This window comes from Schistocerca nitens, chromosome 3 (genome assembly GCF_023898315.1).
Source record: "Schistocerca nitens isolate TAMUIC-IGC-003100 chromosome 3, iqSchNite1.1, whole genome shotgun sequence".
NCBI lineage: Eukaryota > Metazoa > Arthropoda > Insecta > Orthoptera > Acrididae > Schistocerca > Schistocerca nitens.
The window spans coordinates 706,507,167-706,533,830 of NC_064616.1; the positions used below are offsets into that span (position 1 = coordinate 706,507,167).

General features: G+C 37.1%; 1 protein-coding gene across 29 annotated transcripts in view; it reads right to left on the reverse strand.

Annotated features, from left to right (window-relative positions):
* LOC126248677 (twitchin) overlaps positions 1 to 26,664 on the reverse strand; it is a 523,948-nt gene that overhangs the window by 417,836 nt on the left and 79,448 nt on the right. For all 29 annotated transcript variants that reach the window (XM_049949938.1, XM_049949935.1, XM_049949939.1 and 26 more), the window contains exons 4-5: positions 20,568 to 20,730; positions 9,514 to 9,655 (exon numbers count right to left, since the gene is read on the reverse strand). In XM_049949938.1, the coding sequence (XP_049805895.1) occupies positions 9,514 to 9,655; positions 20,568 to 20,730 (305 nt within the window). The remainder of the gene's footprint in view (positions 1 to 9,513; positions 9,656 to 20,567; positions 20,731 to 26,664) is intronic.

Below are 26,664 nucleotides of genomic sequence, written 5' to 3' on the forward strand. Positions count from 1 at the left end.
CCCACCATAGTAGGTTCCAAGTGTTCCAACTATGCTTCACTCCACTAGCAGCATCCTTAGGTGTTCCATTTTTGGTCCAGGGTGCCTGTCTGTGGGCTGACATTTTGTTTATGCTCTTCTGTAGTTCCAGGTGTTGTCTCTGTGGTCTACTCCAACTAGAAATGTTCTTAGGCATTCCCTCTTCAGTCTAGCATGCCAGGCCAAATACTGGTGTTTCGTCTTTCATCTCGCTCACCCATCTACACACTGGCATTCTCTTTTTGGTCCAGTGCAGTTCTAGCTGTTCTCTTTGTGGTCCTCTCCCTCTAGGAGCATGCTGTGACGCTCCACCTTCAGTACGGTGTGCATGGTGCTCTTATCTGGTGCTTGTTTCTCATGTCCATACCCTCAGTTCTTCTTTTTGTGAAGTTCTGGTGCTGCACCCATTGTGTTTCAGCAATTCTGGTGCAGGATTCCAGGCTCTACTGAGTTGGTACCCAGTATCAAAATTCATGAGGTTTTCTGTTACCTTTGTCTCCATAGACTCTCTTATAACACTGTCCCAGTATCTGGGGGTCTGTGACAGAACCTTTATTTCATCAAAGTTCATGGAATGACTGATTTCCAGACAGTGCTTGGCAATGGCTGACTCAGTTGCCTATCTTAGTCAGGTGTGCCTCTGATGTTCTTTGCATCTGATGTCCACTGTCCTAGTTGTTTGGTCAATGAGTTACATGCCATATTGGCAAGGTATATTATAAATTCTTGGTTTTTGTTGTCCCAGGTTGTCTCACATTTCCCAGTAGCCATCTTATTTTGTTAAGTGGACAGAACAAACCCTTGATGTAGAGCTTTCTGGTAATCCTGCTGATTTGGGCAGAAATAGATTCCAAATGGGTTGTTGCCCTGTGGACTAATGTCTCCACAACTCAGAACTTTTGCAGTGGGCAGTGATAGATGCTGGCATGCAGGTAAAAATCAGTGTGGGTAGGTTTGCCATACACACTCTGCCCAAAGGAGCCACTTGCTCTCCGTTTTGACAAGTACATCCAGAAACAATAGCTGACCATCCTTTTCCAACTCAATGGTGAACTTAATATTTGGAAAGCCTGTGTTCAGATGTTCCAGAAACTCATTTAACCTATCTATAAAATGAGGTGAGATCACAAAGGTATTGTCCACATACCTGAAGAAGCATGTGGTTTTGTATCAAGCTGTCTTTAATGCCTCATCTTCAAATCTCTCCATGAACAAATTGGTAACCACTGGAGACAAAGGTATACCCATGGCTACACCTTTTCATAATATTGGCCCCATACTGAAAATCAACTGAGGTCAGTATATGCCTGAACAGACCCAACAGAGCAATGTCAAATTTTTCTGCAATCAGTTCCAATGAGTCTTTTAGTGGCACCCTAGTGAACAGGGATACCACATCAGAACTGACATATTAAATTTGATACTGTGATATGTAGTTGCATGAGACATTGCAAGACGTACTGCAAGTTGTGGATGTGGTGAATACACTTCCCCGCATATGAGAACAGCAGTTTCTTCCAGTACTTAACTGTTTGGTACATTTATGTGTCAATGTTGCTGACAATTGGGAGAAGTGACACACACTCTTTGTATACTTTTGGATACCCTTGATTGTACATAGTTGCTTAATGACCTTGTCAGACAAGCCAGTTTCCTTCATGAGAGTCCTGGTCGTCTTGTCTCCTTTGACTGTAGGGGCATATTGAAAAAGTCTGCATGCAGGGTGCCCCATAAGTTGACACACTTTCTCATCATCCTGCACTCATCAGCCTACTGCCAACATCACTATGCTGCTGTCTTCCAAGAGTCTCTTAGAGATAGCTAGAACAAACCCACATGCTTCTTCAGGTGTGTGGTTGATCCCTTTGTGATCTGGCCTCATGGTACAGAGGCTCGAGGAGTTTCTGGAACACCTGAACTCACATCACCCAAATATTAAGTTCACCATAGGACTGGAAAAGGATGGTCAGTTGCTTTTTCTGGACATACCTGTCAAGAGGAAGGTAGATGGCTTGTTTGGCCGCAGTATGTATCGCAAACCTACACACACTGATTTGTATCTGCAAGCCAGCAGTTGTTACCACAAAGTGCATAAGAACAAAGTTTTGAAGAAATTGGTCCACAAGGCACACACCTTGCCACACATAGATAGTTTGGCAGCAGAAACAGAACATGTATGATCAGTGTTTTCCAAGAATGGATTCACAACCTAACCGATTCAGAAGACCCTTCAACAAACTACTCCACCACACACTGCCAGAAGAGGAGCAAGATAAGGCAAAAACTGTGATACATCTGCCCTATTCAGGATCTTTTTCTGCCAAAATCAGCAAGATTCTCAGGAAGCTCAACATCATGTGTGTGTTCTATCCACTTACCAAAATAAGAATATCAGCCCATAGATGGGCACTTCAGACTGAAAAAAGAATGACTACAGAGGCTGCAAGGAGAAGCAGAGTGCAGACTGAATGCCTGGAATCTTGTATGGAGGGGGAAGAGCATAGGTATAAATTCTGGACCCGTTCCATTCGATGGGCAGTCTCGGGTAGCACCTAATGAAGATAATTAGTCATGTTGTCAAAGGTATTATGCAAGGACAATGCTGATAAGTGACAGAAAATTACTTGAACAAATGTTGGAGAGATCAAATTGTCTGCCAAAATACATTTCAAAATTCTTGAACCTTATGTGAGTTTCCAAAACATTGCTCTTTGTAATGTCTGCAGGGCTTACACTCATTAAAGGCTACTCTCAATGTTAAATAAATTCAGGTTTTGTTATTTAAATCCCCCTCTCTCTCTCTCTCTCTCTCTCTCTCTCTCTCTCTCTCTGTGTGTGTGTGTGTGTGTGTGTGTGTGTGTGTGTGTGTGTGTGTGTGATATTCACTGTGGAAGCCTGTATACAACAGATGTAGCATAGAAAGTGCTCTGCCTTAAAATTATAATCATCATGCTTTGCAGCCACTCCTTCATGAGAATTACTGACACTGTGCAAAGCAACTCTACCACCTTTGATGCTGTAGTGATATGTGCCACTTAGACACAAAGGAAAGAACTGTGGCCATTTATCAAATAAGGTTACACACTGAACACTGACTCAAAATCAAATGACTAACACTGATAATCTTCACCACATACTTCAATCAACAAAATGACCAAGGGACAATAGAAAATTAGAGCCTGTGCAATGATTTCCTCTGATTATGAGATGGCTGACTGAGACACCAAACAAATATAAGAATACTTATTATTCATACTTATCTAAACTTATTTACTTTTTATCTTTGCCCGTGGACTCTTGTCTGAGAATTTGCTGATGAGAGTACTGTGCCTGTTATAAATGGTTGTACATTTTAATATGTATGCCTTGCACATATTTTACTTTGTTTGGTGGTTTAATTTTTAATAAAATTTATACAGGGTGATGCATCAAACTTTTTTTTACAGCAAATGACTTTTCAATCACAGATATTTGAAATTTCTTCTCATGTAGACAAATATTGACCAAGGGCTCACAAAAAAATGGACTGTTGTGTTTTTACAACTTCGTCTGCCTCGATAGCTGAGTAGTCAGCATGGCAGAATGCCAAGTTAAGGGGAACAGCTTCGATTTCCGGCTGAGTCAGAGATTTTCTCTGCTTAGGGACTGAGTGTTGTTTTGTCTTCATCATCCTATCATCCCCATCGACACGCAAGTCACCAAAGTGGCATCACCTAAAAAAAGACTAGCAGCAGGCGACCGGTCTACCTGACGGGAGGCCCTAGCCACATGACATTTCATTTCACAACTTCATTAATCACTTAAGATACAGGCATCAACTTTTTTCATGAAATTATGATATTTCTATGTTCCAGAACAGCAGAAAGCAGTGATATAACTCTTTTGCAGGTCTGACAAGAAATTAGAGTGAAAGTAAATTGATTATGGCAATTTTTGTGTTGTTGTTGTTGCAGCTAAAATGGCAGGCCACCTGCAAGTTCATGTCACTTTCCATCAAAATGTTCTATCATTACATAAGATTCTATGTCATGAATTATTTATCTGTTTGTTACAAATAAAAATGTAACTGCTGTCTTTAATTTATGAGACAACTCTGTCTGATAAACTGATCAAAGGTTGTTTAGCATATCACACTGATGATCAGTACATTACTCAGTGTGTAATAACTGTTTAGTGATCTTATTACAGAAGAAAATTTCTATAATATAACTGGTCAACTACAAAATTCAGAAGTATAGGTCAATGTATGAAGACCAAACTTAATAAAATACACAAGTGTAGTAATTTAACATTTTATGGATTACTTGCAAGATACTGCAGAAAAGTTTTACAGGAGCATGAAGAACAAAATAGCTGTTCAGTACAGTGCCAAAATATGGTATCCTGACGTTTATATCTAAATTTGGCACAATAATATAAGTTGTCATTAAATTGGTGTCGGTTTTTTCCTATCAAATGGTGATACTTATTTCATCACATTTTATTTTATGCAAGTTCCACTCTTTCCTGATAATCAAAAGTCAATAAACTATAAATTTTTAGTTTAAGTTTCCTGGTTTACACAATGCTGCATAATACACACAGTTCAGGAGTTGAATGTCTACAAAATCCTTTGTATGCAAGTGTTGCTCAGTACAACGAAAAGGAATGATCATTCCAGTGGAGAACTTAACAGAACCCAAATCAAAACCCCACCATCATTACATTGGAGGATAGAGTCTATTGTCATGTGACATGAATCTTAAATTATGCAAAGAACTGGAAAACATCAAATCTGTTCTAGGAATCACAGTAAAATCTCTGGTACTAATTGCCTGTTGTAAAATAAAAATAAGATATAGACACAAAGTTAATTTGCTGAACATAACCTGAAACACTACTGTAAAATTTAAGACACACAATGAAACAACTGCTTCAAGATAAAAACACAAATAAGACAAGAAACACACTAAACAGAAATAGGAAATGAATCATTATACAAACAATTTTCATAAAGATAAAATAACAAATGATACAAATATATATTAAGTCACTGGATTCTTCTGGTGTTGTGGTTTCATGTACAATCTGGTAGATGGATGGTGACATCAGACAGCAACAGATAACCGTAACATTCTGCAATGAATACTATGTAAGATATAGCAAGCTTCTGAAGAGCTAAGGGCTACACTGGAGTAAATGGTAGTTTGTAATTGCATGAAAGTACATTTTATACATATCCAAAAACTGAGTATTATACACAAGTGAAATTAAATTAATTTGAAACAATATCTAGCAGTAAAACAAAATTTTTAAAAATGTTATAGCGCATAAAAAGTGAGTAAAGCATTTTTGTTATTTGCAAAGCGAGATAAAAGTTTCATTAAAGAAAGCAAAAAGACATGTAGAACCCACTATAGCATACCAACTTTCCATGTAGTACTCACTCTTCGCCTAATTTTATTCAGTCATCTGGTTCATTTTAAAGAAATTGAAATAGTAATACTTACCATAATTAACAAGTTATGACATCATGCTGATGGGACACTATTTAAAAAATCACTTAAGAACTCAATATTTAAATGAATGAAACTGTGTAATGATACTATGACAAAAGCAAACCTGACCATATACCATAATGCGTAATGCACAGTGTGTTAGCTTGAAAACCAAGGAGGTGAGCCAGACCTAGATCAAATCAGCACGGCAGATTAATTATCATGGGTCAGCCTGGATATGGTTGCCCATGTAGTTTTAGGCAAATGCTAGGCTGGGCCCCAAATTCCACCTCAGAGAATATGATACACGAATAGTTAAAATATGACAACACACAGAATAAAGATTAGACAATTCACAGACAAATGGTGGACACAACTGCCCTCCCACAGGTTATCTTAATGACTGGGGTATCCGGAAGGGCAACTGACCATAAAATTAAGCAATAAAAGGAAAAAAAGAGGAAAGAAAGTACTATGAGAAAAGCCATTTCAAGGCTTAAAAGTTCAAGGGATAAGCCCTTGCCAGAATACAGCTAACACACCACCAGCCCCTGCAATACAGCTACTATTAATGCACGGAAAACAATTGTAACAATAAACTGTCATAAGATGTCACGTTCTCAAACTTTATGTGAACAGATAACATAGAGAACTAACAAAACTGTACATGATGACAGAAAACCAATAGTGTTTCAAGGCGACTTGGTAACAAAACTACTTTTAGTAGCTAAAAGCCTGTTTTACATCCACACACAGGACTAACAGGGCTTATATCTTCAACTGTAAAGTAGTCCATAATGATCTAATTAACACGTTCTACATCATAATGGCTACCATACTGTGCAATTGATTAATGGCACATGCAACCAACTCAGTAACTAACTAATAATGGAACCATCTGTCATACTTGAGAGTGAATACTTGTATAATACTGTTTCACAATGATGCTTTCTTATTAGAGGAGTAACAAATAAGTACAGGAATGAGGCAATACAGGACCACAGCTACTGAAGTACAGGACCACACCTACTGTAAATTGGTTATTGGTTATCATTATCTTCTTATAGCCATGACTCTACTGGAAAATGAAATCGGTAATTTTTTTACACTTACACTTTTTCAATCAAGCAATTACCATATGGCACTATATACCGAGGTAACAAAAGTCACGAGACAGTGATAAGCACATATACAGGTGGTGGTAGTATCTCATACAAAAGGTATAAAAGGGCAGTGCATTGGCAGAGCTGTCATTTGTACTCAGGCCATTCATGTGAAAAGGTTTCTGATGCGATTACGGCTGCACGATGGGAATTAACAGACTCTGAATATGGAATGGTAGTTGGAACTAGACACATGGAACATTCCATTTCAGATATCTTTAGGGAATTCAATATTCCAAGACCAATAGTGTCAAGAGTGTGCTGAGAATACAAAATTTCATGCATTAACTCTCATAGTGGACAGTTATGCAGTTTTCCTTTAATTCTACTAAATTGATAGGTAAAATAAACTAAGCCAAACACAATTTAATTGCATCATAAAATTTGATACAGAATGCTGACAAATCATGCCTTGTAAATGAGTTGGATTGTGTGTGTGTTTTTTAATTATGTATCTTAGTTTTATTGATTTAGTGATGGTCCTTACAATATGTTTTTCTTCAGTATTCACAATCTCTAAGTCCACTTTTTTCTTTCACATCAAATGAAGACAAATATGCAACTACACACACTTAGTAATAATGACGCATAGGTTTACGGGATCATTTCACAACATAATCTTTCAGAAAAGAATTATAATTACTAAGGAAAGATATAAAGATGGAATGGTTCACTTGGAAGCCCTATGATTTCATTTTTGTTGTGGACAAGTACAAGCCACAAACACACACATACAAGATAGTTTGCAAAGGTGCATTACAATACAGTGGCACCAAAATAAAGTAGCTGACTTAATCAGTGAAACAGTACTTACACAATAACAGCTGAGATGTGATGTGGCAACGTACCTTATTTCATAATTCATCAGTACAATGATTGGTGAGGACAACTACAATGTGACTTTTTCACAGCTGATCAACAATAAAGCCCAGTTAATACTAGAACATGCTGTCACATCTCAGCCATGTATGTTTGCATCAGAGGACGGTATCAATTTAATATAAAAAAAATATAACTGTGTAGATATCATATTAACTTTTTGCATATTTACATGAATGTGTACAACACAGAACACAGTAATCCACCCAGGGCAATCCCGAACACGTGCAGCAATTACTAGTCTTAACTGGACTACACTCTCAACAGAGAATGGGAAAAAACATACAACTTATTTTGCAGCTGAGTGAGATTGCTCTAGAGAGCAGGCCAAACCTGACAGTCACATGAAGCAGCTCACAAAAATGATTAAATATGTTTAAAAAGGAAATGAAATCCAAATTCTTGATTAATATTCATACTGTTGTACTGTCACAGCCTTTGTACTTGTAGTTACCAGCTCCTGTAACTGCTCACTAAAAGCAACATATGATTAGAGAACAAAACAAGAAAGATAACAAACTCACGATGATTCTCCCACTTCATGGCAAGATTTTTTGATTGGTTACTGACAGAAATTCACTCACATAAAACGCTGTTAGAACACTTGGACACCCACATTATTAATTAAGCTGATTACATTTCTGAACCAACAAAATTAAAAACTGAAAACCAGAAGCAGAAAGCAAATGTACGTGAGAATGACGGATTCTTTGTAGACCCGCTAGCAAAAAAAATATATATATGTATATATATGCGTATATATAAAAATAGATATTCTTTTTCTCTCTCTGCTGTTCTCCCAAATATATTTCACCAGAAGTTAAAAAATAAATTTATAAGTATATAAAAATTGAAAAACAAAAATAAAAAGTAAAAACTTCTGCACACAGATAATAAAAAGTATATGAACAATGCACAATAAAATCTGCCTGACATTATGAACAGTACAAATTATGTGATAACAAATCCAAAAGAGCAAAATAAAGAAAACAGTAATGATTTGGCCTTTTTGTTCCCACAAGTTACTTGATAAAGCATAGAAATATACACTACCAGCTAATTAGTTTGTTCATTTCACATCAACACTGTTAAATAAGAAAATTTAGCAAATAATTCATTGGATGCATGCTAGGTACAGTCCTGTAACTAAAGATGAGTTTGTAAATCAGAGTGTTTGTTAATTCAATTTGTATTTCTCCCTGTGCACTAAAATTCTAGTATCTCAATCTCGTGTAATAAGACAACAGGTAAGTGTGAATGCAAAGAAAACATTCCAACAGAAAAGCCTCGAAAGGGTCATTACAAAAGCATGGATACTGTAACCTGTAACTGGAATAAATGGTTTATTATTTTTTTAATACGCTCATTGGCAAAGTAACTAAATGCGTATGGAGTAGCAGCAATGCTTGGCTGTGGTGCCAGTCACAGACACTACACTGTAATTTTTGCTCAATTACCAGTGCAGCAAATGGAGGGATAACATCTGTTAACATTTTGTACTTAGAAAAATATTTCTTGACACACTGCTGTTCTGAAGACTTTTCTTCCTGCTGTGACTTAGTGATCATAATATGTTATGTGTGTGTGTGTGTGTGTGTGTGTGTGTGTGTGAGAGAGAGAGAGAGAGAGAGAGAGAGAGAGAGAGAGAGAGAGAGAAAGACCTTTCATGACTACCAACACAAGCAACCTGTGGGAATATAGGAATCATTTTGAAAGCTGTTTTCTTTTTTTAAAAAATCTAACTGGGGTAAGCGAAGGATCTACAAATTCTACCCCACTCCTCCATCCCCAAAAAAACAGTTGATAATGACAAAAATAACTGGAAACAGTCTGATTATATAACACAATTATTCAAAACATTTTTTAAAAATAATTGTCAAATGACATGTCACATAATAAGCATCATTTGTACATTGCGTTCTACGTAGAAACCATCTTTCTCCACGGACAAAGTATAAAAGCAAAAAAATACTTACTGTCAAAATTCAGGCTTATTGTTGCATTACTCTCTCCTAATTCATTTTTAGCTGTCACTTTGTATTTGCCAGCATCCTCAACAGTGACATTTTTAATTTCAAGTGTTGCAAAGTAGGAATGACCATCCTTTTCAACAGACAGCTGTAAAACAAACCACAAGATGAAATTTTAATTTATTTTTCTTGCTGCAAAGATATCTGTGTGAATTGTCTTATTTATGTTACCACACTATAGCAATTCTACTGATCATAACAAAAGCCCAACACCTCTGTGTCAGTCAGTTTTAAAAATAATAAACTCATATTGGTATGGTATATTAATTGGTCTATTGCAGGGATGCTCAACACGTCGATCACGATCAACCGGTTGATCGCCATAGCTTTATCATTGATCTTTTAGATTGATCTTTCAAAACCTTTTTCCAAAATCTCTTGAAATGAGCTGTTTTTGTGAAATATCTGTTTGGTGACAATGAGTGTTCCGCGCAGTAACTGTAGGCTGTAAATCCCACAACACTATCTTCACTCCTTTCATTCCCATTTCCATTTCACCACCTTTAATGCTCGCGCCAAGCAACAGTCTTTCCTCTTTCATGGTGAGGTTCCTACTTGCGAACTGTCAAATTGTAAGTTGTCGGGTTGTGACTGACAGATGCAGTGAGCAGGGAGAGCATTGAGGGTTTGCTGTGTGAGGTGGTGTGGTATTCGGTACGGGTGCCAAAAAGCTCCACCTCTAGTATGTAGCATAAACCTCTGTTTTCAAGATTCCACAAAACAACAGTGTGCATGACAGAGGTAATGATCAGTTAAATACTTTGTGTTATCAAAACTCAGTTGCTGTTTGTGCTGACATGTCAAATAACTGCCTTATCACTCATTTTTGAAGCAATCACAATGAAAATAGTGCAACAATACACACCACAACAGCACATCTCAGCAACAATGCATGTGACAAGTTTTAGTTCTCACTTAGTACCGTATTTGCGAAAAATGAGTGCAGCTAAACACAGAAAAACATGCCACTTCCATGGTAAGTGGGAAGAACAGTTTATTGTTGCAGTGCACAAAGACAGTTGTTTATGTTTGATATCTAATGCTAGTTTAGCCTTATCTAAAAAGAGAAATAATGAATGCCATTTTACAACAGTTTGTAAAGACTTCAAATTGGAAGCAGCTCTTGGTAGTGAGTTGAAGAGGAAGACACTTTCTAATCTTAACAGCCAATTACAATCACAACAGTCATTTTTTTGCAAAACCTACTGAAAAAAAAGCATCAAATGTAGCATCATTTTGTGTGTCAGAAGTAGTGATGAAACATGCAAAACGATTTTATGATAGCACAGTTGTTACGGAGTGCTTTGTGGCAGCTTGTCAGTCCTTGTTTTCAACATTTAACAACAAGTCAGAGATAATATCAGCTATCAGAGATGTGCCTCTGTTAATACCTACAACCAGACCAGAGGTAGTACATCCTTGCCTTGGAACTGGCTTATCCAGCCAATATAGGAGGACGTACAGTTTAATTTGGACTCTAAACTACCATGCAATTTTGATTTTTTCACAAATATGAAAAATTGCTAGAGGTGGAAGAAGCGATAAGTGGAGCAACAATCTTGGAGACAACTGAAGATTGAACATCAAATCTTTGGATCTATAATCTGGCATTTACCCACTTTCCCAAGAAGCAACAATATTAAATACACTAAATTACGCAAAATATTTTCAGTATCTTGCAAAGAAAATTAAGTTCATAAAATCTCTGAAATAAAACCATCACATAAACAAAAACGATTAAAAAATTTGAAACTCATTCAATATGAAAGGGTCTGTTATTTAAAAGTTACAACAACTTCAAAAACCAATGAAGTATTGTAGCGTCACAGGTATTACGCGATTGCAGATTTTTGCAGTAACTTTATTACGTTATGGCAAGCTGTTTTGGGAGCCTGCAGTACAGTAGTGTTCAGTGGCGGCCGGCATGTGGCATGCTGTATGTGTCATAGCCCCACCTGTCACTAAAGCGGACCATGAGAATGCTCACTGTGGCACATACTAAAAATCACTTATTCACCTCACCTAAGAAACTAAATAACTATGTTAAATATTAGCTGTTTTATTTCAGATTTGGTACATGACCTTTTGTTATTCAGACGAGCTTTGCATCGAAAGTTGATACTGCTACATATAATAGTTTCAGAGATATAAAAAACCTATTAAAAAGTACTTAACCAACACTTAAGAAAATAAATTCACACAGTAATAATAACAGTTTATATTTCTTTAGTTATTTGAAAACAGTAATAGCACTCTTAGTGTGCTGATTTATTTTATAAAGATTTTCAATTCTAAACTTTTGATAATTTTTCATTCATAATGGAAATAAAAGTTTAAAAGATAATATTTATATTTTGTGTTAGGGTGAGAGTAAATGAGAGTGAATGTGAGTGTGTATGTGGGACATATGTCAAATTTCAATTCTATATTGTATTACACCTTACGTAACTAGCAAGTGTTACGCCACCAAGATGTCATGAAAAACTGTGAATCCCCCTAACTGGCGGATGACATATGTCTATGAGTATTTGCTTTTGTAATAAGGCAACCAGAAAGGTAGTAAGAGGATAATCAGTTCTAAAGTATATTTCAAGTATAGTTTTCTCTTAGTTTTCATTTCGTTTGGTTCGGTGGAATATTTTGTTAATATTTGCAGAATGAAATGATGTAGATGCATCTGCAAATGTTGACTGGAGTAAAGCAGATTGAGCTCGAACATGATCATGAAAGATTAATCTGATTGGCTCTTCGTTTTCATCAACCAATGAGAGTAAAGTCTTTCCTGCACATTGGGATGAGTTATATGCCCTGAAAGCAATGGGACTGAAGCAGTCGTGGGCTAACTGCTGGACGAGAAGGTCATGTTAGACGTGTCCGCAAAAATTATTTGTAAAATGAAGAAAATACTGTTATATCACGTTCGGTTTGTATCGCCGTGCATTCAGATGCAGCTACAGACAATTCTGTGAAGTTTGGGAGATTTTGGAGTGTTTGTTGTAGAGAAAAACTGCTTGTGAAACTATCGGCCTTTGTAAATAATTCTGCGTTGTGTGTTCTGTATGCATTTACAGAACATTTTGGCGAGCATCTTCATTTGAAGAATCCACTAAAAATGACTGAGTGTGAAACTCATTTCGTAGCAGAGTATTGACTGTATTAATCTTGTAATATTTTGGGTTGGACTTAACACATTTCTGGCTGTCTTGCGTGCGACATAAGCTGCATGAACTAGTAGTGGATGTGTTATCGACGTAAATGTGGGCTTGTTGACACCATAGTTAAAAGACAATTAAAAAGAACATTAGTATCGATAAGTGGACATTTTCAATGCAGGAAGGAAGCATCCCCTTATGCCCGTTATTACTACAGGTTAGCAGGTTTATTTTGTTACCTGAGTTACGGCGACTATGTAATCGTAAGTATGGACAATGGTTTTCTTCAATGCTGCTTTTAACATCATCTGTATAGTGCCTACGAATGCAGAGCAACAGATGGTGAACGAATGCTATACTGAGGTAGGTGGACATTAATTTTGCAGGATGCTTCACTCAGTGCTAGCGATCAAGAGACGAAACCACCCCACCACAGTATCACTTAATTCAAATGTTTGTATAAGTTCAAATGAGCTAGAATTTTTAGTATTATGACCAAAACATTTACATCAAAGGTTTAAAGAAAATATCTCAGACTGATTTCTTGACTTGAGATAGCTGAGCAAGTAGGTACATTGGCAACACCTGTGCAGATACCAGCTGCATCAGTTAAAAGTGGATAGAGTGCAGTTTGAAAATCAAGAAAATGGTCAGATTGCATGCAGTGACAGGGAAATTAATTCACAAAACTTGCATCAAGAATTTTGTTGCTGTAAAACCAAACTGTGAATGTGGGTTTGGGATGTGTAATCTGTAAGCAATAGCTTTATTGAAACACAAAGCTAATTTCAAGGAGTGTGTCATGTAACCACTGAAAAAGACTCAGAAATATATGCAGACTCAGTGCAAAACCACAGTTTTAGTAAAAACAGGAGCACCCCTCAGTGAAGTGGTGGAAACAAAAATGAGAGCTATTGTGAGATAACTGGTGGAATAAATAACATCTAGAGAAATGAAGGTCACATTATCACATGAGTTTTAAAATGAGACAGAAAAAGTATGCAAATATTTTGTCATTAGTATTCAACTGCAAACTAAAACCGAATAAGCTGAAGAAGAGTTGGAAATTAAGGAGATGGAACCTGGACAAACTGAAAGAACGAGAGACTGTTGAGAGCTTCAGAGGGAGCATCATGCAATGCTAGACTGAACTGGAGAAAAGGAATACAATAGAAAATGAATAAGTAACTTTGAGAGATAAAATAAGCAAGGCTGTAGAGCATCACATAGGTAGAACGCCAAGGTCTAGTAGAAATCCATGGAAAAACAAAGAAGATATTGTATTTAATTGATGAAAGGTGAAAATATAAATATGTAAAAATGAGCAAATGAAACAGACATAAGTGTATAAAGATGCCCAAAAAATGAGACAGAGAGAAAGTACAGCATGGTTAAGCAGGAATGGCTAGAGGGCAAATGCAAGCCTATAGACGCATGCATAACTAGGGGAAAAATTGATGCTACCTATAGGAACATTAAAGAAACTTTTGGAGAAAAGAAAACCATCTCTATGAATATCAAGATCTCAGATGTTAAACCAGTAATAAGCAAAGACCGGAAGGCTGAAGACTGGAAGAATATACAGAGGGCACAAATAAGGGTAAAAACTTAAGGAGAATGTTACAGAAAGAGAAGAGGAAGTAGGTGAAGATGAGATGGGAGATATGATACTGCAAGAAGAATTTGATAGAGCAAGATACTGATGATACTGAAAGACCTGAGTGGAAACCAGGCCCCTGGATAGACGACATTCTCGCAGAATTGTTGAGATCCTTAGGATAGCCAGCCATGACAAAATTATTCTACCTGGTGTGTAAGATGTACAAAACAGGCAAAATACTCTCGGATTTCACGAAGAATGTAACAATTCCAGTTCCAAAGCAGACAAGTGCTGACAGGTGTGAATACTACTGAACCATCAGTTTAATACATCACGGTTGCAAAATACTGACATGAATTATTTTTAGAAGAAATAGAAGAAGAGGAGTTTGAGTTCCAGAGAAATGTAGAAACACTTATGCCAATACTGATCCTGTGATTTATCTTAGAAAGTATATTGAAAAAAGGCAAACCTATCTTTATAGCATTTGTAGATTTAGAATGAGCTTTTGATGATGTTGACTGGAGTACACTCTTTTTGAGAGAAGATGATGGTATTCAAACTGTACATTAAACAAACATTAAAGGAAACCAAAGAAAAATTTGGAGAAGGAATTAAAGTTCAGGGAGAAAAAAATCAAAAGCTTTGAGTTTCCTGATTACACTTTAATTCTGACATACACAGCAAAGGACTTGGAAGAGCAGTGTCTTGAAAGTAGGATATAAGATGATAATCAACAAAAGCAAAAAGAAGGTAACGGATTGCAGTTAAATTACATCAGGCAATGCTGTGAGAATTAGATTAAGCAGTAAATGAATTTTGCTATTTTGGCACTGAAAAAACTGATGACGGCCAAAGTACAGAGGACATAAAATGTAGCCCAGCAATGACAAGAAAAGTGTTTCTGAAGAAGAGAAATTTGTTAATACCATATATAGATTAAAGGGTTGAGAAGTCTTTACTGAAGATATTTGCCTGGAGTGTAGCCTCATACGGAAATGGTATGTGGACAATAAGCAGTCCAGACAAGAAGATAACAGAAGCTTTTGAAATATGGTGCTATAGAAGAATGCTGAAGATTATGAACATACCAAATCAAATTGGGGAAAAAATAAATTTATGGCATAATTTGACTCAACGAAGGGACTGGTTTATAGGAAAGAATCTGAGGCATCAAGGAACTGTCAGTTTAGTAATGGAAGGAAGTGAGGTGAGCAAAAACTGCAGAGGGAGACTAAAACTTGAATACAGTAAGCAGATTCACATTTATGTATGTTCTAGTGCTGGCACAGGATGGACTAGCATAGAGAGCTGCACCAAACAAGTCTTCGAACTGAACACCACAGCAACAACAATGGAAACAACAACATTCAACACGGATATTAACTGATGGGGAAATTCTGTCCAAACCAGGAAATATTTGCAGAAAGCAGGAAATTTCAATAAATCTTTAGTACGTTTAGACATGTGACATATTCTGAAGCAAGTAATGATGTGAAAGTTCATTTTACAAGGTATGCTCTCCATAGAAATACCTATGACAACTTGGAAATGTCAGGAGAGATATTAGAAGTAATAAGCAACATGTAAATGGTTGAATACCACCACCTGGAAAGACACTATCTGAAGGAAATGGATGCTTGGATACAACTGCCTGATCTTCTGAAACCTCAAACACAGACAAGCTGTGGAGAGGGAAATGTATTGCTACCAGGCACACCAGCATTACCAACAAGGCCATAATGGGGACTGCCAATAGAAACCACGTGGGTGCCCAGAGGTAAAGGAAAAAGTAACATAGTAAACAGCAATACTGAGACTTGCAGTTGTAATCTAAGGATTTTGCATCAGAATCAAAAGATACAGAAATATTGTTACCTACTGATTTGCCAGACATATTCATTATGACAGGACACATTATTTAAAAAATTAAATAAAAGTTATAGTAGGCTATGAGTGAACATCACATGCCATTAAGTATTGACAAAAGGATGGTGGAGATATATGTAATCATTGGAATAAGGGATAGCTTTCCATGACCCATTACAAAATGATCTGCATTTTTGTTTTCTGAGGCAGCTGCAGGACAGGTAAAGGTTCAAGGGGGAAATACTTAGTAATAGGACTATGCAAATCTTCTAACAGTGACACATATAGTATTCTTGAGGAATTGGAAGCCATTTTGAACAAAGTAGTACAGGATTTCACTTGTATAGTTCTAGAGGGAGATATAAATATTAATATTTTAATGGAAAGTTTTATAAAAGGAGCTTTTGTGACCTGAACAGTTAATCTTAAACTAGAATTAAACTACTCTAGAGCCACAGATGAAACACACACCCAAATAGATCACATGATCTAAAATACACTTTGGTGTAGACTCAGAGTGCAAATCATAAACAAAGCCATTCTGGCCATTATGGAAAAGAAACTGAAACATTGGAAAATGAGACAAGTTAGCGTATGGTAGTTGCAGAACTTCGTCAATGAAACTGTCAGATTCAAATGTACTGGATGGGCTACTAGAATCAAAACAGTAGGAATATGTATCCAGGGCTGAAAGTATAGTTGCAAAGTGGAATTTTTTCTGCTCTGAATTATTATATAGAATTCAAAGCATCTCAGAAAAATAAATAATGACAAGACAAGAAGTGGACCACATTCTGATGGTCAAAGAAGAACTAAAATCAACGAAGGAGCAGTAGTATCACACAAGTAACCCAGAGGTTAGTTTTCTAGACTTGCAAGAACACAAAGAAAGCATATTAGAGACAAATATGAGAAGCTAAATATAAATACCTTAAAAGAAAACAGATAGATCAAAATATTACTAGGACTTGTTGGTCATGTATAAATGCTGAAGGAAAAAGTTCAACTTGCTAAGCAACTGAAAACACAGCAATAGAAAAGGAAGGGAAAAATGTGAAGACCTGCATGAAGTCCACAATATTTTTAATTAACACTATGTTTCAGTATTTGAGAAACTCAAAAAGCAAAATCCTACAAAAGGAGAGCCTAGAAATATCGCCTCAGCAGTAACTTACAGCTTATTTTTGCTTCCAACAAGTGAAACAGGAGTAAAAAAAATACGCTTAGTCAAAAAAAGGGGTCGTATGGAATATGTACCAAGACAATTAAAGACAGTCCCCCATGTGTGATAAAGTCACATACTATATTAATAAAGCTGTCAATGGAAGAAGGAATATCTCCAGCATGTTTAAAAACAAGTAAGATGGTTCATATACAGTGTATAACAGAACGATTTTTTCAAAATTTGGGAGACTGTAGATGATGAAATTTCAAACATTTTGATATAAGGAATCTACAGTTAGTAATGTAAAATAAATGTTCTACAGCCATCACAGGGCTGTTGAAAATCCACACTCTTGCTGTATGAGAAGTTACCAGGTGAGGTTCTCAGTGAACATTTGAACTGGAATTATGGAAGATCACCATATTAGGCCACACATTTTACAAGATGGTGCACAGTACATGAACTTTCTGGACAATGCATTGTGTGAACTTCTGGAGCACATTCCCTTGAAGCTGTCCACTAGTTTATGGTTTCAGAATGATGGTGCTCCAGTGTTCATTGATCATCAGGATAGGACACATCTCATAGACAACTTCAGACAGAGACTAATTGGAAAGGGATGCCCAGTCTCTTGGTCTGTGCACTTCCCTGACCTCACCCCTCTTCACTTTTCAGTCTGGGGTTATGTAAAGTCCTTTCTGTACTCAACACCAACAGGAACAGTTTCTGAGCTAACTGAGTACATCTTCACAGCATTTGATACTATCAATGGGGAGGGCAGAATCTTACAAAGAATCAGATAAAATGTGGTTTGGGATTGCACATTATGTAATGAAGTTGATGGTCATCACAGTGAGGCAGTGAAGACACAAATTCAGTTTGTAGTATTTGATTGTATTCTACTTTTCAATAAACATTTTCCAAACTTTACTTCCAATAAACATTTTCCAAACTACAGTATTTTGGTGTTTCATTTAGCCTAGCAAATGTGTAGAATGTGCATAGTTCTGTAAAAACTGTAATTCACATTTCCAGTTATAAGTTCCTTTAATGAAAACATTCAACATTTCATCCTCTATAAGCTCTCAAATTTTTACAATGTCAGATTCCTACACTACACATATATATAAGGGCAGTAATAAAGAGGATCGTATAAACTACAGATCAATCACTATTAAATCTGTTTTATCCAGAGTCATGGAGATAGTCATAAAAGATACAATAAAACATTTCATTGACAGAAACAAGATTTGCAAAAGGGACAGCATGGATTTCGAAGGTACAAGTCAACTACAACACAATAGTGAATTTTTTAAAATGTTGTATTAAGACACTAAACAAAACAAAAGTTTCTGCAGACTCTTACTCTGTCTTTCTATGGGTTTTGACTGTTTATCCCACAGTATTCTGTTAGAGAAACTTTAGAACTATGGAATAATGAGGAAATTATCTGTTGTAATAAAATAATTTTTTCAAAGAGGCTGTATTGTGTTGCAATAGAATATAAAACTGATAAACAGTCATTTTCTCTGACTTCTAAGAAATTAAGTATAGCATACTGCAGGGGTTGGTGCTGAGCCCATTACTGTTCGTTTCATACATGAGTGACATGCCACTGTCAGTGCAATGCTACATAATTATGTATGCTGATGACATGTCTACTGTAATGAGTGGTAGCACTGTGGAATAACTAGCTTCAAAAATGTCATTTAAATAAAGAAATTATGAATATTTCAATGGGAATAACCTGTTTCTAAATGCCATAAGACAATGTACATCCACTTGACATCTAAAAACCAGCACCATGTGTCAAAATCAACCAATGGCTAGACAACTTCTTATTGTTCTTATTCTTAGGTGTTACTGTTGGCCAATATATGAGATGGGAACCATACACAGAAAAATTGGCTACATAAAGCTGTAATGTACTTATAATTAGTGAAACGTTCACTACAGTCTATGAGGGTAAGATTACTGGAAGTGTTTATCTTGCCACACTTGTTGTGTATATTCTGATTTGGATGATGTGCTTATCATTTTGACAGACAGGATCTTCTTTATATACATATGAACCAATTCTGTTTGTGAATGTAAACTGCAATGCATTATTAAATAGGAATGTGCATTGCTGTAATACAAGCACAAAAAATTATTACCACACTGACAACAAACAAATACGACAAATAGATAAGGAGCAAGTAAATGCTGGTTGAATTCTGTTCAACAAACTGCCTCGGTGGATTCAGATCATAAAGGAAGTGCAGGAGTTCACAAATAAACTGAAAAGTTTTATTTAGCAGTGTTAAAGAGTATTGAGAAAAATAGTATGATGGCTATATATTACCAAATAGCATAGAATTTTTTTGTGTAAGAAGGCTACTGCTGCTGAAGTACTTTTATCATATAGTGTATTCAAGACTCTTTCTGTTACATGCAAACAAAATTCTAATGATGTATACAGGTTATGTTCCGTGTATGATGTAGTGCAGTGAGGAGGGTTTTTTTTTCTTTTGTGCATTTAATAAATTCAGCATATTATGCCTGCATATAGAAATATGTGCTTGTTTCTGCTTTTGTATTTTATGAAAGATGTATGCATTGTACACATATTGCCTGACATTCACACAAAGTGAATTGTCTGTAAATGAATAAATGAAATGAACTGAAAATGATACTGTATTTTCCTCACACTTTACAAAAGTTGTCATTTTCTCATTATCTGTACACATATTAAACAAACTACTGTGAAATACACAATACAGGTATAATTTTCAGATTTTATGGAAAACCACAGTCACCTCTTAGTGGGCAGTACACACCTGGAATGAGTGTGCAAAATGAGGTGGTGGTGGTGGATAGTGTTTAACGTCCCGCCGACAACGAGGTCATTAGAGACGGAGCGCAAGCTCGGGTTAGGGAAGGATTGGGAAGGAAATCGGCCGTGCCCTTTCAAAGGAACCATCCCGGCATTTGCCTGAAACGATTTAGGGAAATCACGGAAAACCTAAATCAGGATGACCGGAGACGGGATTGAACCGTCGTCCTCCCGAATGCGAGTCCAGTGTGCTAACCACTGCGCCACCTCGCTCGGTCTAAGCAAAATGAGGAAAGATACTGAAAAGTGTGACTGTTTCACCAGTCTATATATCATACACTGTCTTAAATCATGGGACTATATAACAATATAACTATAACAAAATGTTAACATACTAACCCTGTGTCGTGGTGATTCTTTCACAACAGTACCACTGTGAGACCATGTTACTGTTGGTCGGGGATCAGCTTGAATTCGACATTCAAACAGAAGCCGCTTCCCATCTTCTTCTTGTCGTATTGCAGGTTTCTTGGAAAAAGTTGGGGCAATGCCATCTATTTGCCTGTGAATCATAACATGAAAACTTGGCACCAGATCAGAAATATTTTATGATTTAGAGTAAGTCTAGAGTAAATAAATAAATAATTTGAGTGCTACACCAAGACGAACTTTTTATTGTCCTTTGACAGATACAGTTTGATGAAACACCTCATAAAACATATAAACGGGAACATCTACCTTAAAAATGTTAATAATGAAATGACGCTGGTCATATTAAACTGATGTATTTGATTAGATAAGAAAACACACATTTTGCCTACATTTCACAACTGATTTATTTTTCACATTCTAGGTTTTGAGTTACAAATCCATTTTCTAGTGAAGCTTTTGGAATGTGGTGCTACAGAAGAATGCTGAAGATTAGCCGTGTAGGCAGTATTATAATGAGGAGGTACTGAATCCAACTGAAGAGAAAATAAATTCATGGCACAAGTTGGTTAATAGAAGGGATTGGTTGAAAGGACACAAACTGAAGCATTAAGGAATCATCAGTTTTGTAATGCAGGAAGGTGTGTATGTGAAATCTGTAAAAGGACACCAAGGCTTGGTTGCAGTAAGCAGGTTCAAGTACATGCATGCTGCAGTAGTTATGAAGAGATCAAGAGGCTTGAACAGGATGGAGTAGCATAGAGAGCTGCATCAAACCAGTCTTTGGACCGAAGACAACCACAACAAGAACAACAACAAAAATAACAACACAAAACAAAGATTTTACTAACACCAAACAAATTTAATGGTAACTGGTAAATGTCAAGATCTTATAATATAAATGAATAAATTAATTAAATGATAATATGAGACATTAATTGTGTAATATCTAATGGATTAAAAGGTTAAAAATGGCAACAGCTAAAATGTAGTTTCTTATTACACAATTGTAATTAATGTTTAAACAATACATGCAGCCTGCTAAAATAGCAACAGGACTAATCAAAAATATGTAAGACTGCACTGAAAAAATCAACATTTAGTTGCAGTGGAATCCTCATAGTAACTGGCTGTGGAAAATACGTGTATATGTAATTATTATGCTCCAATAACCCACCCAGATAGCCGTGCGGTCTAATGCCCTGCTGAATGGGAAGGCCAGAGGATTAGTGTCACGGTCCAGTCTGCTGCCCAGCCTGTGGATGGTTTTTAAGGCAGTTTTCCTTCTACCTCAGCGGATGTGGGCTGGTTCCCCTTACTCCACCTCAGTTACACTGTGTCGGTGACTGCTGCTCAAACACCATTTCTATGTACGCGTACACCATCCTTACTCTACCACATAAACATTTGGGGTCGTACCTGTCTGGTATGAGACGTTCCCGGGGGGATCCACTGGGGGCCGAACCGCACAATAACCCTGACATACATACATGCTCCAATACCTGTACTCAGTGGTAACTGTGTAAGAATAGGATATGCACAACTTAGTTCTGTTGTAGCCTTCTTCCATTCTATTTCTGGAGCTGTATTCAAATAGAATAATGCTTGCCCACATATTACATGGAATGTTGCAGGTTTCTCTAATTGAACATACATCTACATGTTATCTACCATCGAGATAGAATCTTTCAGCAGCTTGCTCATGGTTTTAGCTCTGTTTGTATCCTGTACACCTGAACCTATGCCTAAGGAATTATGCTAGGAGTATGAGGTGATGTGATTTGAAGGGATATATGAAGGAGCAATTTGCCCTATACAATAACTGCTAAATGTTGACCTTTTGGTCTAAGTTATATCTGAAGGGCTGAGCATTGTGTACAATGCACTTGTGATAAACACTTGCACAACGTAGTGGTGTTTGCACTGTTGAAGTTGAGTATAGGAGGGAAACACAGGCTCCCACATAGTCTACTCCTCTCAAATAACACCATGGAGGTCAAAATAATAGTGGTAAACCATTAATAATGTCGTATGCTGTCACCCCATCACACTACAGAGGACTGGAATTTTACCCACTATATTGGCGCAGATTTGTGATAAGAACTTTGATTGCAAAACTGTCTTCCCTTGTTGGCTAAATACTAATAATGAAAATATTTCTCAGAAAACAAATTTGAACCAGATGCTTATGGATCAAACAACACCACACAAGCATCCATTAGTGAACTGGTGGCATTCCTGGCCAGCACTTCAACCATTCCCGATAAAAAGAACTGAAAGGGAATATTCTAAAGTAATGTGTGAACATTGGCTCCTCCACCTTGATGCCCAATGGATTGTAATATCGAACTGTTACCGAGAAAGGTGATACCAGAAGAATAGATTAAAATCCCTATCCAGCCATCCAGATTCTGTGTTCTGTAGTTTGCCTGAATCACATTAACAGGACAACCAGAAGAATAGGTTAAAATCCCCATCCAGCGATGTAGATTTTGTGTTCTGTAGTTTGCCTGAATCACATTAACATAACTGTTCTAACGACGTCACAGTCGACTTCCTTTTCCATTCTTATCCAATCCCAAACTGCACTTCGTTCCTAATTATCCCACTGCAGAATGCAGCGAACTTTCAGCAAATGATCTGGTAGTGTAATTTGCAGTTTTTTTCAGCTGCATTCAATCAGGGTAGGCCCTAACTTTTTACCAATCACGTTATCTTTGTACCACTTAATACTTTTGTTTCAAGCGGTTGCTGCTTCACCTGCTTGGTTTATTTTGTACCAAATTAATAGTTTTATTACCTGTGTGCTGTCTAGTTGGTATTTCAGTTGTCTTTCCACCTTCTTATAACCTCTCAGGCGTGTGATTATCCTTTAATTGCATTGAATGTGAAGAGAGCTTCTGGTAACAGTAATTTAAGTTGAAAAATGCCAGATCTATAAAAATATCTTGATACTTCAAAGCAAACCTGAAATACTGAATTGACACTGTTGTTTTTACTTCTTATAAACACATTTCCTGCCCAAGTGGCGTCCCGGGATCTATTGTGCGCATTATATGTTCCCCTGCGCCCACCAAAAGAAAATTTCTGTTACAATGATTTATAATATTGAATTAAATTTCAGAACAAAACTGTTCTCATTATTTCCCTGAATAAATATTAGACATCAGTTGTTGGAAATTGGAGACAGAGTCACTTTAATCCCAATCAAGCTTTGCCGCAGACAGTAAGTTCGATCTCTTCGAATATGGTTGTTTGTACCGGTAGTTTCTTTGTGTGCAATGTTTTCGCGGTGTCCAGTATAACCAGAGGGTTTGTGAATGTAGGTTCAGTTAACGGCACGTGTCTTCAGGGGCTTGCACACGTTTGATATTTATTGACAATACTAGTTTGTCAAATGTTCAATATACTTTAGCAACCCAGACACCATCACTATTATTGTTCGTTGGTAATGTAATTTTACACGTTTAAGATACGCAAAAGAAAGTGTGCGCCGCAATTTTATAAGCTACAGAAAAAGAGGAAAATGACTGAAAATGAGGAGCGAATTGTCTAATGTTAATTTATTGACTAAAATCAGTCCCGCATCGTATGATAAATTACTAATCTCGACAGGTAATGAAATAGAGAATACAGTACCACGTTAATGAGGAATCAAGTGCAGTCCACGAGAGATTAGGAATAACTTCGAGATTTCTAACGACAGGCAGATAATTCGAAAGCTTAAAGTTTTGTTCTGTAATATCTACAAACACAATTAGTAAAACTGTATGGAAACCTGTGAAGCAATTATATCTGCCTGGTAAGATATGTCAGGCAATTAAGTCATTTTTTCACGTTTTTTTGATAATTTGGCGAAATTAACATGCATTTTGCACACTTCTTACATGTTATTGCGGACATATGACGTATTTTTCGAAATGGAAGGGTTTTTTCAAACTGGTATGTAATTCACCGTAGGCCTATCATATTTTCAGATTAATAGCGGTGACCATCCTAAAGTGGTATATAGAATGATTACCTTTGTATAGATCTACTAAAATTGCTTTGTGTTACAAGATTACCGTATTTTACGGACTGTAAAACGCTATGAACAATGACACGCACCTTAATTTTTACCCTATTTTTAAATAACATTTTTACCATTTTTCCTATTGGATTGCAAAGACGTGCTAAAAAAATCTTTGTTTATAAAATCGAACAGACCTTTAAAAAAACTGATAATCGTCATCTAAACCTTCTCTTCTTCTTCCTCTTCGTCGTCATCGTTGTCCACTTCATATATAAGATGATCTTCATTCTCATGGAGAGCGTTACATACGCCGCACTTCTTGAAAGATTTAAGAATAATGTTGTCTCTCACTCTAGACCACGAGTGTTTTATCCACTGACACACTTGTAGGTCGTTTTAAAGTTCCCTACGGCGCGAATTCGTGTTGGGTTTCATCCATCACCCATTTGTCCCATTCCTCTCTCTTATACACTTTAAATGGCTTATTTATCGAGACATCAAGATGTGGCAATTGTAAAGTACGTATTCCCAGAATAACAGTAAGCTCTGTATTTCCCAGTCTCAATTTCTCCTTCACAGAATTTTTCAAATGACTACGAAACTGATCTAGTACAAGAAGAGAACTCGTTTTCAATATAGCACCTTTCCTTCTCTCCCAAACTCCGTTAATCCATAATTTCATTCCAGCCTCGTCCATCCAACCCTTGCCATGTATGTGAACTTAAATGGAGGTAGACCTACTTCAGAATGTTTTGGGACTGTTTTGTGCTTGAAAACCATCACTGGATTAAGTTCAGTACCGTCAGCACAACATGAAAGGAAAACGAGGTAGTGCATTTTTTCGTGTCCATTTGTTTTTATAGTTACAGTCTCAGCACCTTTCATGGCAACAGTTCTGTTACTCTGCACATCAAATGTCAGAAGAGTTTCGTCCATATTCGCTATTTGGCTATGAAACGGAAAATTAAAAATATCAGGTAGAAAATAGGACATCTGAAAAAATACTGTTGTATATCGACAAAAATGACCCACTAAAATGCCATATTAATGCTCATCAAAGTGGAGAAACAGGGAATGACTAAAAAAAACGCTTATTTAACTTTGAGACTTTATTTCGTTGCAAAACTTCGTATCTGATCATGTTAATAGACTGATATGAATTACACTACTGGCCATTAAAATTGCTACACTACGAAGATGACGTGCTACAGACGCGAAATTTAACCGACGGGAAGAAGATGCTGTTATATCCAAATGATTAGCTTTTCAGAGCATTCACACAAAGTTGGCGACGGTGACGACACCTACAACGTGCTGACATTAGGAACGTTTCCAACCGATTTCTCATACACAAACAGCAGTTGACCGGCGTTGCCTGGTGAAACGTTGTTGTGATGCCTCGTGTAAGGAGGAGAAATGCGTACCATCACGTTTCCGACTTTGATAAAGGTCGGATTGTAGCCTATCGTGATTGCGGTTTATCGTATCGCGACATTGCTGCTCGCGTTCATCGAGATCCAATGACTGTTAGCAGAATATGGAATCGGTGGGTTCAGGAGAGTAAAACGGAACGCCGTGCTGGATCCCAACGGCATCGTACCACTAGCAGTCAAGATGACAGGCATCTTATCCGCATGGCTGTAACGGATAGTGCAGCAATGTCTGGATCCCTGAGTCAACAGATGGGGACGTTCCAAGACAACAACCGTCTGCACGAACAGTTCGACGACGTTTGCAGCAGCATGAACTATCACTCGGAGACCATGGCTGCGGTTAGCCTTGACGGTGCATCACATACAGGAGCGCCTGCGATGGAGTACTCAACGACGAACCTGGGTGCACGAATGGCAAAACGTCTTTTTTTCGGATGAATCCAGCTTCTGTTTACAGCATCATGATGGTCGCATCCGTGTTTGGCGACATCGCGGTGAACGCACATTGGAAGCGTGTATTCGTCATCGCCATACTGGCGTATCACCCGGCGTGATGGTATGGGGTGCCATTGGTTACACGTCTCGGTCACCTCTTGTTCGCACTGAGGGCATTTTGAACAGT